Here is a 14,309-nt window from a genome sequence, read left to right on the forward strand (position 1 = left end):
GGGATTCTGGGATGCGCGGCCAGACACCCGCCCCCCTCCAGTTGGCAGTTTCCGCCGTTTTTCGTACTTTCGGTTTTTTCTTATTTAGCGCTTCTCTTTTTGCCTGCCATAGACAAAAAAAGGCAAGGGCTGTATCGTCCAAACGGCGGTTCGGTTGGCGCCTGTATTATGGTATCTATGTGTTTGTGTGTGTATGTAAGAGAGAGAAAAAGGGACAGTATCCCAGTTTGTAGAGCTGAGTTCTTTGTTACGCCACTAGCCTCCCAGAATTTTACCTTTTTGCCGGTTTGCTAGGATCGTTTTTTTAAACTGACAGTTGCCGTTGCCGTTTTTATGCCGTTACGAAATTTAAAGTTTAAACTGCGCAAACCGGCGCACAATGAAAGGCGGAGCAGTTCGTTAGACGAGTGTGGAGGAACCATTTTTTTGTATGAAAATGGGAATAAAAACTAATCTCCTCTACCGGGAGATGGTGGCCTGGATGCCGCCTGGCCGACGGCCGATCGGCAAAGAACAGGCGCTAGACCGGGACCATGCTTGGGAGAGCGAGAGATAGCTCGTCGGCATGAGAAAGGCACCGAGACAGTAGGCTGTTCCTGTTGGAGCATGCATGTGTTTTGTTTACCGCGCTTTTGACATTCTCGATGCGTCTCTTTTCGTTGAACATCTTTTTCACCGTTTTCACCGTTGCTTTGCTATCCTTTCTGGAGAGTATAACATCATACACCATTCTTTGAGTATTATTTCTATAATAAAGTCTACTAAATGCAATTTATTAGAATTATTTTGTGCTCTTACATAAAAGGTTAAAGCTTATTCCCTCTTACAGGACCATTTCCAACACAATCCAGCTTCGCCAGCGCCAGCCAGGATGATGAATTTTGTAGCTTTTTGTTTACACACTGATTTCGACCCCCCTCAAAACCTTATCTTCGTGTTCCTTTCCCCTTACCCCCCAAACCCCAGAAGGAGGATAGAGAATGAAGAAGAAAAAAAAAAGGCCCCGAACTGCGCATCACAATCCTGGCATGGTTCCTTTTCGTTCACTCCAGTTTGTGTGAAATCTCCCTTGCCTTTCCAAGTACCTTGTGTGCTCACTAATACATATAAACCTTGGGGGGGGGGGGGGGAGAGGGAGGTTTTTCCCCTAGTTTTTCTTCTCACCATCAACAGCAGCAGCAGCAGTGGAAAACGAGCACACAAAAAGCCATTGCCGCCGCCAGCAGCTTCGAGCATGTCATAGCACACTGGTGTGTGTGTCTGTGTGTGTGTGTTCTCGGCTCTTTGTGTTTGTAGCCGGCGTCGAAGTTTTGGTTCCAAGTTTTTCATGCTGCCCTTTTCGCATTCATTTTCTCCACAATTGCGCCATTCACCATCACCACCACTTTGGTCGGGTGGGGTGGGGGGAGGTTGGATGGTGGCGGTGAGGTACGTCGGTTGAACGATGGATGTTGTGTTTTTATGCTCACCAGAGTTGGCCGATAGTGTGGTTCTTTCGCTCGGAGCGTTTGCTGTACGTGTTTTGGGGAGGCAAACGCAGTCATAGGCGAACGCAAGTGATGGAAACGTTTCTGGAAGATGTTCATTGAAAATGTACTAAACGATTATCTACTTTTTTGCAACAATTTTAACGTACGCGTTATGCGTCCCTGCATTTTTAGGCATCAGTTATTGACTAGAAGTGAATTTCTTTGATTGAAAAGCTGTATTCGTTCTATTAAACTAATCGTTCGATAATTTCCAAGTTACGTTCGAGTGTGTACATCATTTTTCGCCACCTCCAAGATGATTTTCAACAGCTGTCAAATGGTACATTTGCATCATAATACGATTTCAGTTCATACAAATGATTCTCAACACATCACAAAGAACTATCAAACTCAATTCAGCTTGCGACGTGTTGAAAATCATGTGGAAGAAGATTATTGTGATGAAAATACAGTGAACCCTCTCTTATTTGAGAGGCGATGGGACTGTCGAATAAGAGGGGTTTTCAAATTAGAGAGGTTGAAAGTGAATGAAAGGTCCATACAAGACAAGAAAGAGACAGAACATTTAGTATGCAGCCTTAACTGTTGCTATAGGAAACTGCGAACAGAATCGCTAATTTGAGCATACATCTTTCAATAACACAGATTTCAGAGGTTTTCCAAATTAGACAAAACAAAACCTCGAACAAAAATGTACTGGAAATCAAGGGACTGTGCAAAATGTTCAAATAAGAGAGGTTTTTCAAATTGGAGAGTTTTGATTGGTGTCAAATAAGAGAGGGTTCACTGTACAACATTTGACAGCTGTTGAAAAACATCTCGCAAGCAATGAAAAATGTTGTATACAGTCAACTCTCTCTTATTTGAGAGACGAAGGGACTGTCGAATAAGAGGGGTTTTCAAATTGCAGAGGTGGAAAGTGAATGAAAGGTCCATACAAATTAGAAAGAAACAGAACATTTAGTATGCAGCCCTAACTGTTGCCATAGGAAACTGCGAACAAAATCGCCAATTTGAGCATACATCTTTCAATAACCATGGCAACACCATACACAAATAAGAGGGATACAGATTTCAGAGGTTTTCTAAATTAGAGGTACAAAAATGTACTGGAAATCAAGGGACTGTGAAAAATGTTCAAATAAGAGAGGTTTCTCAAATTGGAGAGGTGTCAAATAAGAGAGGGTTCACTGTATTTACAATATATTGACTCGGAAAATCCGTGTAACTGTTAATTTCTTCATCATAATTTTCAACACTTCAACGGTTTGTTGCCATTGATTTTTGGGCCGGGTTTTGTAACCGGATATCATCACCCGTTGACCGTTGAAGTGTTGAAAATCATGCTGAAGAAATTGAAAACTATGATGATGACAATGGAATACCAGATTGATGTGGATTAATATCTTGCACATACATATATACACATGAAAAACATATATTTATGTGACTATTTAGGACCTCAATTCGGCTTAATCTGACACGGGAGAAATGATAAATGACTTCAAACATTTGAAAATTAGAAATATATGGCTTCAGCGTTGAACATTCAGCATTAGCTTTTAGATCGCAACTTCAAAACATTACAGCACACGAGCCTGGGCTTTGCGTTTATGGAATCTTGTTGGACAATGAAGTCTTTGGAGTTCGAATGTCTCTTTCACACTTTTTAACTAACACACATCCATTACCTGATATTCCAGTCCGGTCTTCCTCAGGGTTTTGAGGCCTTTTGTTACAGGGTTTTGAGAATGAGCTGATTACGTAGGAATATTACCTGAACTCTGTGTGATATTAAAGGATATTACCAAAAAGAAAGTATATCAAAAATATTACAACCGCTGGAATAAACCCCCAACACACCAAATCCAAACCTATGTCGTCTGTCTGTTAAATCCTTAGTTCTCTGAACGCAACTCAGAATTTAATCTCGTTTGAGTACTTCTGTTGTCAGCCTATTTTTCTCTTTGGAATTTTTCCATGTTGGTTCATAGCCACATTCCTTGGAAATGATTATTATTCACCTAACATCATAAGTTGTCTATCACCATCCTGAGATTAGGGATAAGACGCACACATTTTTTATCTTCTCAAATCTGATCAAATTTGATATCAGTGCATACTAATCCTTTCCAAAAACTTATCAATGCTCGCGAAACGAAGCGAAGATACATAGGTCGGTTTTGTGCTTCTTCCCATAACACGCCCTTCCGGGAGAGGGCGTCCGAGAGACGATGGTGCAGCCTTGCCATCGTCCGACGCAAGCAGGGGACAAGCAGAAACGCTCGTTTCGGGGGAGTGGAACAGGAAGCAGGGGAGAAGAGTTCTGGCGTCATCACCAGGACCGACTGTTGCGTGCATAAAAACCGGACCGTTTTTCCCCTGTTCGCCGATTCTCTCGCGGCTGCACACTACACTACTCTCTCCCGGCGTTCTGTCTTGGCCATTCTCTCTGTTTTGGTTTTTATGCACGTGTTCGCCACCGTGTCTCGTCGTAAATAAATGCTGTCATGTTGGCGTTTTTTTTTGTTGCTGACCCACCTCTCCACCCTCTTTCCTCTCCGTTCTGCTGACACACCCTTCCCCATCCCATAAAGTGGGACATAGTGGCGCTCCGATTCATTTCAATCTCCGCACCGTTCCCTCCCGTCCCTTGTTGCACCACCCCCGGCCGGCTGCTGCTTACGCGGCGGGGTTTTCCGGTTGCGAGATGCGCCATTAGCGTTTTTCACCACGTGCTTTTTCTGCACACTTTCTATACAAACCCAACACTAGCAGCCGTACCATTCGTGTGTATTTGTGTGTGTGTTTTATATATATGTACGAGAACATAGAGAGTAAGAGAGAGAGAGAGAGGGAGATCACGAAAGGCACAAAACAAATGGCCCACCAAGCAGTGGGCGCACCCCACCCATCGTATCACCCTCGTGCTCGTAGACGTACATAAACATTTCTTGCTCCCGCGCACACCGTGAAACTGCACAGCAACACACACACACATAGTAGGAAAAAAATGAAGAATGAAATTCAGGACGACAACCCGGAAGGATCGCACAGGAGCGCACGGGGAGTCCAGCAAGGGCCCAGCGCGTAGGGTTAGGAAATTGACCGTGAGCGCGGGGACAGGGCGAGCGGCTGGACAGGGGTTGTTGCCGCAGACGCGCCATCGGGAGAAGAACCACATGTTTTAGCGTTGGTTAATTTATGGCGTACGAGTGACTTGACGTTTCGACGGGTCAACGATGGGAGGCATTGCCGAGGGAGCGAGAAAGAGAGAGAAAAGAGAGAGAGAGAGAGAGAGAGAGAGAGAGAGAGAGAAAGCGACCGAAAAAATAAGATATGTGTTGCAGTGGCGAATTTAAAGAGGAAGAAACATCGACCCCTTGGAACGATGATCGAGACCGATTTATCCATTCACCGACACGAAACGGGCGGTCAGACAGAAGGGGGGCAGCATTTTTAGATAAACATAAGTAATCGGAAAGTTTTGTACGTACTCGACTAAAGATTAGAACATAAATCTCGGTTAAGATGTGTTTTGCTGCTTGAGTTAGAATATTAAGCTTCCAGAACAGAAATTGGATAATTTTAACAAGAACCATTTAGTTAGTACAAAAGCTTTTTGAAGGTGAATTGTTAATAAGCCTCTTTGAAGTATGAAGCTTTCGGAGGAAAATGAAAATAATTGTTCCAAGATATTGTAAATAAGATGATGATGAGATTTATCATTTACCTGTACAACCGAGTACCAATTTGGATTGTCAATTAGATGATAATTAATTGCTCTTCATTTTAAATTACGCATTACAGCATAATCTACATTTTTGTGTACTTCACTTTTTGTATATTTTTTCTTGTACAGGCCATTTAATTTATAATATGAATTACTCACGGTTATGGTTTCCCTATGGATTAGAGAAATCATAAAAGTAAACTAAAAAATAAGATTACAGTTATTTTGATCGCATCATCTTTTGTAGACAATTTGAATTTTGAATAGACTTATTAATTGAAATTTATGTCGAATTTTGATGAATTCTTTAAATTCATTTCAAATGTAGGGGAAAGCGGGGCAAAATGGGCATGTTAAGCAGTTTAATGAATATAGCTTGGCATTTTCCACAAAATACAATTATTGTTACAGTATTATATACCTCCACCATTTCTATATGAATTAATAATGCAAAATAGCCTGAAACAGAGTAAACATATAAAAAAGAGTAAAAATAAAAGTTGATGTTGATGATGAGATGTTATTTTGACACGCGGGGCAAAAAGGGCATATTTAAACAAACCGGGAAATGTCAAAACACTGCGGCAATATGGGCCGACAACAACAGCGCTTATGTGATGGTCAAAGCTTTTGCACATATCTCGTGAAATGTATTCTCTTTCTATCTTCCGTTTTGCTGTTCAGGAAAGCCCTTCAATGTTTTCAAACACGTTTCAACCCACGAAATCGAATCTTTTGAAGCTGTGCCTTTAAGCATTATTGTGTGGACAAATACAACACCATGACCTCATTAAGCGCCATATGGAAAAGCATCTGCCCATTTTACCCTACGTTAAACATTGTTATATTGTTTTGTTACAGTGGAACGCCGTTTATCCGGGTACCTTTTATCCGGCTATCCGTTTATTCGTGTTGTTGAGAAATGACAGTTCAATACAAAGGTGACATTGCGTTCTGAGGAGGATATTTAAAAAAAACGGTTATCAGAGCACAAGTATATTCATTATCCACAGTATATTCATAAAAATACGCATTCTTCAGCTTAAAGCTTCATACGCAATTGTACAGAGATATCATAACTTAAAAAAATAAAAAACAATTTAATAACAAAATATACCCCGTAAGACTTTAACGCATCGCTATGACATTGCTTAAAGCTTATTTTTGAAGTAGAAAACATCAATATCAATATACAACTAAATCTTATTTTGTATTTAGCTATGGTTATAGGTTAATTAAGGTTTATAAAACATACGTGGTGTGCATAGAACACTCTAATGAATGCATTTTGAGCCTAGAATTTTATCCTTACTATGAAGCAATGCTTAAATAAAGGGGGGCTCTTTTTGCCTCGCATGTTCAGTTTACCCTGTTTACCCCTAATTGAATCAGCTTTAGTTTAAATGATAGAGAAAGAACATAATTTTCATAATTTTGGGATAGATTTTTAACTTTTTTTCATTGTAAAATGAACTTTATAATTTAGAAAATGGACTCTATAGCACCCTTTTTGGATCCAAATCCTATAAGATTTCCCAGTAAGAATAGTAAATGATCGTTTCAAACTGCTGGCTTAAACACTATTGGTTTGAAGTTACAGAGGTAAAAACGTCCTCCTTCCTTATGCGTTCATCATATCTTGTTGCTCGTTTGCAGTCCCTCAGTGAACCGTATTGCGAAAGGCATTCGCACGATTTGTGGCCTGAGAGACACGTGCTGGATATTGTTTTCCCGCTAAAAACATTTACCTTTCATCTGAACGAAGTGAATAGTTTCCTCGAATAACTGTTTCAACATTTGGCCCAATGGACACGTGGACACGAGGACACGTGGACAGGGAAGTGATCATTAAGATCACCAAGCAGTTGAGGACTACCGACCAAGTTACCTAGCAGTTGACGACTACCGACTGCCAGTAATTGATAGTAGTTTTTCATTAGTTACAATTGTTGACCGCCACAGTGACTGCTGATCAAATTGGCGCTTTTGTTAGGCCTTTTCCACAGAGATGAAGTAATCCCTTTTTCCTATGCAGCATACATTCATGACGTTACTACATAATCGGATTAAAAAAAAAACAGTTCCTGATAGCTTCGTTGCCGTTTTACTGCGAATCCATTTCCTAACATGATCCACCGCACGCTGTTTCTGGTCGCTGGAATCTTTCTTAAACGTTCTCGGTATATTTAATTTGCGTTTCAAGTACACCGCTCTCAGAATGTGCGAGTGAGTGTGTGGGGCTTTATTTGCTCAGTGTGATGAGCAGCTAAACGATGGTCATTAGAAAAAGACAACCAAAACAGAAAAAAACAGCCAGCAAATGGACGGACCTATCCATCTTGAACGGCAGGCAGGGGCGATGATACTGTCAAGAAAACATGCCCTCTCTCAGGGCCCGCAGAAAAAAAGGGATGGCACATAAACAAACCAAACCAAACAACAACAACAAAAAACTGGTAAATAATTGCTTCCACGAGTTAAAAAGTGCCACTAATGGCAGTTGATTTTATAACTGGAATCGAAATGAATAATTGGCCTCCTCCTTTCGCAGGAGAGGTGGGTGGGCGATTCCATCGTGGTGTGGAGTGTATGGAGCTTCAAAAAAGCAAAGTTGGATCCTTCACAGACTCTTGTAGTACTGGAGATACACACTTGCAAGCTGAAAATCGAATCGAATTTCTGCTTCTGCTTCTTGTCCCACCATTTGTAAGACAAACAGCGAAAAAAGGTTCGACCGTTTTGTTCTTGCACAAGATGGGTGAAGTTCCCGATCGAATGCTTAATGAATTAGCCGTTTAAAACTGCTGTTTTTGCGGGTGTTTGTTTATTGTTGGCCGGCACGGATCGATCGTGTAAAGGACCGCTAGTAGCAAAGGTAACAGAACAACTTAACAATGTTTAATGTTCAACAATATTGCACAACAAAATACCTTTAAAACAATTCTACAAATGTTGGGCCATTCTTTCATGCGAAATTGTCATGTTTTTGATGAAAAACAGCATTTTTTATGCCCCAAAAATGCTTCATGAGTGATAAGACAGTACATTTTAAAATGGTTTCATACTGTCCTAAACGATCAACGTTTGCCAGTAACACTTGCCTTCCCTCGCTAGCGATAGTTAAACGAAGGAAAGCACCTTTTTCCATTACTATTATGACCGTCCGAAGCTTTGAAGCTAGCGAGTCAGTTTTTGTTTGTCAGTTAGATAATGAGTACCGGTTTTTTGTCTTTTTATTACACCTGTGCTTTTGTGGCTTATATCATACACCGTTTCGTTCTTTTTTTTTTTGCTGTTGTTGACGATTTAACAGTCGACAGAAATAATTTCAAATGCAAAAAACAGCACAACCTGTGGTGTGGTCAGTCTAAAGCCAGAGCCCCAGAGCCCCGCTATGAAGTTGCTCTCGAAACAGCCGGAACCATCCGTTACTTCAAAAGATGTCCACTCTTTCGCCAAGTGACCGTTAGCAACGGGCTCTTGTACAATTTTAAGTGTGCAATGAGATGAGATGTTTCCCTTCCAGTGCGTGTTGTGTGGTTTTTTTGTTTTATTTTTATTTAGCTTAACAGACTGAAACCAAGTTAATGTTGTCTGTTGTTAATGTGTGTTGATTCAAATGATAACGGTTCAAAGGTCTGGTAGTCACTGTTATGGAGCAGGTACGTCAAACTCTCTCTCGCTGTTGATCATCTATCAAGGTGTGTCAATTTAATTAACAATTTACCTGCAATTGGGCCACACTGTTTTCTACCTAGCTTGATCTAAAAAATCCATGTCCTAATCCTTACAAATTTCAAATCCTTTTGAACATTATCAACTGCACGTTGACTGCGAATCATAGATCATTTTACGTCAGATCGCGATCGCGAGTCAGCATTGCAAAAACAGTTAAAAATTGTCTTAAGGCCGGGGGATACTGTCCGTACTTGCTAGTGTAATTTCAATATTACACTAACGCACCTGGCGGCGGCTGGTGGAAGCTTTTTTTGGTCATCGAGGGAATGATCGTGCCGGATCTCAAAATTAAGTAGTTTTTCCATCGTTTTTTGCCATGAAAATGGATGCAATGCATGCAGAACATGTGTATCTATATTTTACAAAACTTTTCTCGTCCGATTTAAGTAAAACAAAATATGGAAAAATTACATATTTTCTGAAGCGGCTCCAAATTGTTTGGAAAAATGCTTCGGTCAGCCGCCGCCAGGTGCGCTAGTGTAAATCAAAATTACACCAGTGAGTACGGACAGTGTCACCCGGCCTTTACGAATTTAAAATGATTGTTTATGTGCCTCTTTAGCCCTTTGATTATTCTTTTAAAAATAGATTATAAAGGCTGACAAAGTAAGTGTGACAATAATAATTTCACCGTAATTAGCTAGTAGAGTTTGAATGGTATTGCGTATTGTGTTGAAGCCACAGTCATGGAGTTCATTCACCAGCCATGCGTGGATTAGAGCATCAATGTCGATTTTTGTGGAAATCGAAGCATTTTTTTCGAAATTTATTTCTTCTTTTTGGCTCAACGACCGTTGTCAGTCAAGGCCTGCCTGCACCACTACTTGTGGCTTGGCTTTCAGTGACTTATTGATCCCCCCATAGCAGGATATTTAGTCCTACGTATGGCGGCACGGTTCATTTGGGGCTTGAACCCATGACGGGCATGTTATTAAGTCGTACGAGCTGACGACTGTACTACGAGACAGGGTCCGAAATTTGTTTACTGTTGTATTTTACACAGCTGTATTCATCTACTTGCTTGAAATTGTCTGATGGATGATAAGCATGAGATTTCAGACAGACAGAAGGCAGAAAACATTTAGACACTTTGTGATAATTTCTAGTTTTGCCATTATTTTAAGGCCAGCACAGAGGAAAAATGTGGCGATTGTCTTGGATGGAAAGCGGGCCAACTCTTTAAAAATGCATTAATTGAACAATGCTGATTGGAGTTTAATAAAACTAACGGGAATTGAGAAAATCGAGGGGATACAACAATATTACGATAGGAACAACCCACAACAAAGACGATTAATTCATAATTTCATTAATTCACAATATTTAAAATTTACATTTTCTGTCGCTATTTCGGTCTGTTGCAATTGTGTACTGTTGTGACCATGTTCCCTGGTTTTGGTTTTTTGCTTCATCCAAAATAACGCTTTTCTTCAACACCGTCAAATTACTCTTTGTTACAGTTACCTTCTAACAGTGCAAAAATTCATACAGGTACTGGACAATTTCCTCCCTTTCCTCGGTCGATTTTGACCGATGAACAGTTTTCTTGTACACCATACCCAACAAGAGGTACACCAAAAAACCCTATTCGCAACAAAAAAATATGTTCCAGTACACCCGGGAGGAAAAAAAAAATCAAATTACCATCCACACCGAGGGTGCCGGCATTAAAACTGGCGATCTGCGCGCTGCTGCGCTGATGAGCCGACAAAATTAATGAACTAAAAAAATACACATACATTAAGATCACGATCGAACGGTGCTTGCATGGGGGAAAAAGGGAACTTCCCTCCTCCTCCCAATGCCCCCCTCGTTCCCGTTCCGGTAACAGACCATGGTACCGGTCTTCCCCAAAATGAAGGGTTAGCCACGGGCAGTGGGACGTTATTATTATTTTTTTGTTAACGAAAAGAAAAGTTGAGTATAGAAAAAGCTCCAAGCTTGGGTTGGAAACAAAGGCAACCGCAACGGCAAAAAAGGCGCAAAAGAAGGGCCAATGGGGTGTCCAGTCCAATACACTCAAAGGCGTCAAACGCCGCACTGGTGTGCTTGCGCGCGTTAAACGGTAACTCGATAATTGATTGCTGAAAAAAAGTAATTAACTATCCTGAGAGGGACCCGTTCATTACCATACCCGCGCAATTACACTTTGGCGGTCGGCCAGGGTTAGAGCGCTTTGGGTGGGAGGCGAGCGCGCATGTGGGACAGTGAAAGAAGCGACGAAAAAAGGGGTAGCCTAAAGCAGAAGACTAAAAAAGGCTCCGTCATCGTGCTGACCATCTGTGTAGATCTCCCGTGAAGGGGATGCAAAGCCGTTGGCCGTTGGTCAGTGGCGCTCGAAGACAGCGTGCTGTCGTTACGCGTGATCTTCGTTAGCGTTAGAGGGGTTTGATGGTGGAGAAAGGGAAAGAAACGGATGGCACAGTTAATGCGAGATCGGTGCAGCTTCGATCGGATGCTGCGATCGCATGAGCATCGAAATCATTCGGGAGAAATTGATGATTGCCTACAGAAGCCACGTGCGCCCGCTTATGCTAATTTCGTCTTGATCGTGTGCCCTTTAAGTGGTCTCTCAGGGAGTCATTCAAGGCGCAGACGAAAGTACGAAACATGATAGTACTACTAGCAGGAAGTGAAACATAAATGTCTCATTTGAATGGAAGGCTTTGTCTGTAAACAGTTGATCAATGAATTCGTTGCTTACTGCCACCAGTTGAAGGTAAAAGTGACATTCATCTTGTTTTGTAGGTTGGTTTAAATATATTTTAAAAAAACCCTGTGCAAATGATAAAGATGTTGTTAATGCTGTGTCCCTGAACAGCTCCGCTGTTGTCCGAAATGCCCAACCCATGCAGCCCGGTGCCGGTAGCACCTGATCTGATCTGTCTGTAATTACAACCCGCCATCGATTGGCCTCAACTGCGCTTAACGCGTATCGAATGTACGCAGCATCGTTATCACTTCCGGTGATTTCACCAAAAGAAGCAGCTGCTCCTACTGCTGCTGCTGCTGCTGCTGCTGGGTCTAGTAGAGTTGGATCGGACTTCGGATCACGGACGCGCCTCAGTAACAGGTGATCGATTCGCGTCGATCAATGTAGCAGGTCTATCTTGGACAGCGCTTCCGGTACCGAAACATGAATGAATGGGTTTTGGGTGCGTGAGTGAGTGAGCGACAGCTGACCCACAGAGCGTTGTTGCCCTGCGTTAATTGATAAGCGTGACCATCGTTTCATTCATCGATTTCGCGACAAGGAAACGGTTGCCGATCGAACTGTCGGTGAAAGAGGAGATCGGTGTGTAGCGTAAAAGCGTTGCTCTTTAAAATTATGTACTACACTCGATGGTGGATGAATGAATGAATGAACGGTGGGATGTGTGTAGCGGTTTTTTTCCTTCTTAATTTCATTCAATAATTACGCAAATTGCGCGTACAGATGGTGGGGTATTTTTTTATAACGAAAATTCGAAATCTATATATCACTTTAACGGTGACACTTTAACGGATGATTTTTTTTTACAAAATTCAGAAATTGTTTAATAATACTCTTTTCTTCTACTATGACACAACACACAATGACAATTAGTCTTGTGTGTTGTGGACCAAGGTCGTTTTGATGGTGGTTAATCGTCTTTCCTGTGTGTGAGACACTTAGTTTATTGACCAGAATTGATCCTAAGATAAACAGTGTTGTTATGTCGTGGGATACAGTGCCCCATACTACTAAGGGCAGTTTGAAATCTCCAGAGCTGTAGATAGGCTCGATGAAGGAAGTTTGGTCAGTTCTATGGTTTGTTCCATTTAATTTATTTAATTTTGAGGGATGACGGCTTTTCAATAATATATTCCTCAAGATATTTTCCACCTGTTGGTTTGCCTTATACCGGTCGTATTCGATTTAATTAATATCGTTTGTTACACTTGATTTTTGGCATGACTTTAGTTAATTTTAATAATTATCTTGAGGTCTATCTAACTTTGAGGTCATTCGCCTCTTAAACTCGTTAACTCATGTGTACAACAAACGCACCAAAATGATACTATTATTTGGATATTAAAATCCAAAACTCATTCCATTTGCTTGCCGACCTCTGCCCTTAGAGGATGAACCATATTACTTAACATTTTACGAGCGTTTGGCTCAGGCACGTGCTTATGAACGAGCGGTAAAGACGTGATTCACTCAACAGAAAGTGCTTATTAAGCGTAGACTACTGGCCGGAAGCGTAAGCAGCAAGCCGGAAGAGAGAATAAACCAAACTGAAGAGTGAAAATGAGCAAGTCCATGTTAAATTATTGCCCCAATAGCGGGCTGTAAGATCTTCTCCGTGAATGTTTGGGAGTTTTCGATAGAATTGTATGCTGTAAGAATGAAGTAAGTTAATGAATATGTCTTTTTTCTTCCTTATCTTACAGTAAACTAGCAGTTTTTGATGGGAAGAAGGCAATCCGTGGTGGCATACCGTTCGTTTTTCGTAAGTTTCTTTGGAAATAGTGAATATGCAGTGTTTCATAATTAACTTTTCACTCGCTTTACTTTAGCACAATTCGGTCCCTGGAACTTTGGCCCACAGCATGGCTTCGGCCGGGTGGTCCGGTGGACGCTCGAGCGTGCCCCGGAACGATTGCCCAGCGGTGACGTGGAAGCCGTCTTCAGCCTAATGGACAACGAAATTACACGCTCGATGTGGAACTATCCGTAAGGCGGTCGCTTATTTTTCGAATTCTTTCCTCACCACCATTGCTGACCTGCGATCTTTTGTCTTCCCTTTCTCAGATTTCGCATAACGTACCGGTTGATCCTACGCGAGAAGGAGCTCCACTTCCACATCGGCGTGTACAACCCGAGCAAAGACATGACCTTCTCCTTCAATCTGCTGCTGCACACCTACCTGAAGGTGCCGGACGTGCGCCGATGCCAGATTACGGGACTGCACGGTTGCACCTTTGTCGATAAGGTAGAACCTAACGCCCTGTCAAGTACTTTCTAGTTCCAGTGATACGTTAAGTGTGACAAATTCTCCTACATCTCCACAGACACGAGACGGAGCCATCTACCAGGAGGGCCGGGATGCGGTCACCATCAACGAGTGGACGGACCGGGTCTACCAGCACACGCCCCAGGAGCACGTCATCACGAACGTGGTGTCCGGGCGGAAGATGCGCCTGCAGAAGTACAACTTCCCCGACACGGTCGTGTGGAACCCGTGGATGGAGAAGGCGCGCGAGTGCCAGGACTTTGGTGACGACGAGTACCCGAACATGATCTGCGTCGAGGCGGGCCACGTCTCGACACCGGTCATCCTGCTGCCCGGCACCGCGTTTGAGGCGTCACAGATACTTCAGGT

At 42.1% G+C, this 14,309-nt stretch overlaps 1 protein-coding gene across 2 annotated transcripts in view; it reads left to right on the top strand.

Moving 5' to 3' along the window:
• LOC1279997 (uncharacterized) overlaps window positions 1-14,309 on the top strand; it is a 50,644-nt gene that overhangs the window by 33,718 nt on the left and 2,617 nt on the right. For both annotated transcript variants that reach the window (XM_061657012.1, XM_061657013.1), the window contains exons 4-7: window positions 13,378-13,436; window positions 13,504-13,660; window positions 13,739-13,919; window positions 13,999-14,307. In XM_061657012.1, coding sequence (XP_061512996.1) covers window positions 13,378-13,436; window positions 13,504-13,660; window positions 13,739-13,919; window positions 13,999-14,307 — 706 coding nt within the window. The remainder of the gene's footprint in view (window positions 1-13,377; window positions 13,437-13,503; window positions 13,661-13,738; window positions 13,920-13,998; window positions 14,308-14,309) is intronic.

This window comes from Anopheles gambiae, chromosome 3, assembly GCF_943734735.2.
Source record: "Anopheles gambiae chromosome 3, idAnoGambNW_F1_1, whole genome shotgun sequence".
NCBI lineage: Eukaryota > Metazoa > Arthropoda > Insecta > Diptera > Culicidae > Anopheles > Anopheles gambiae.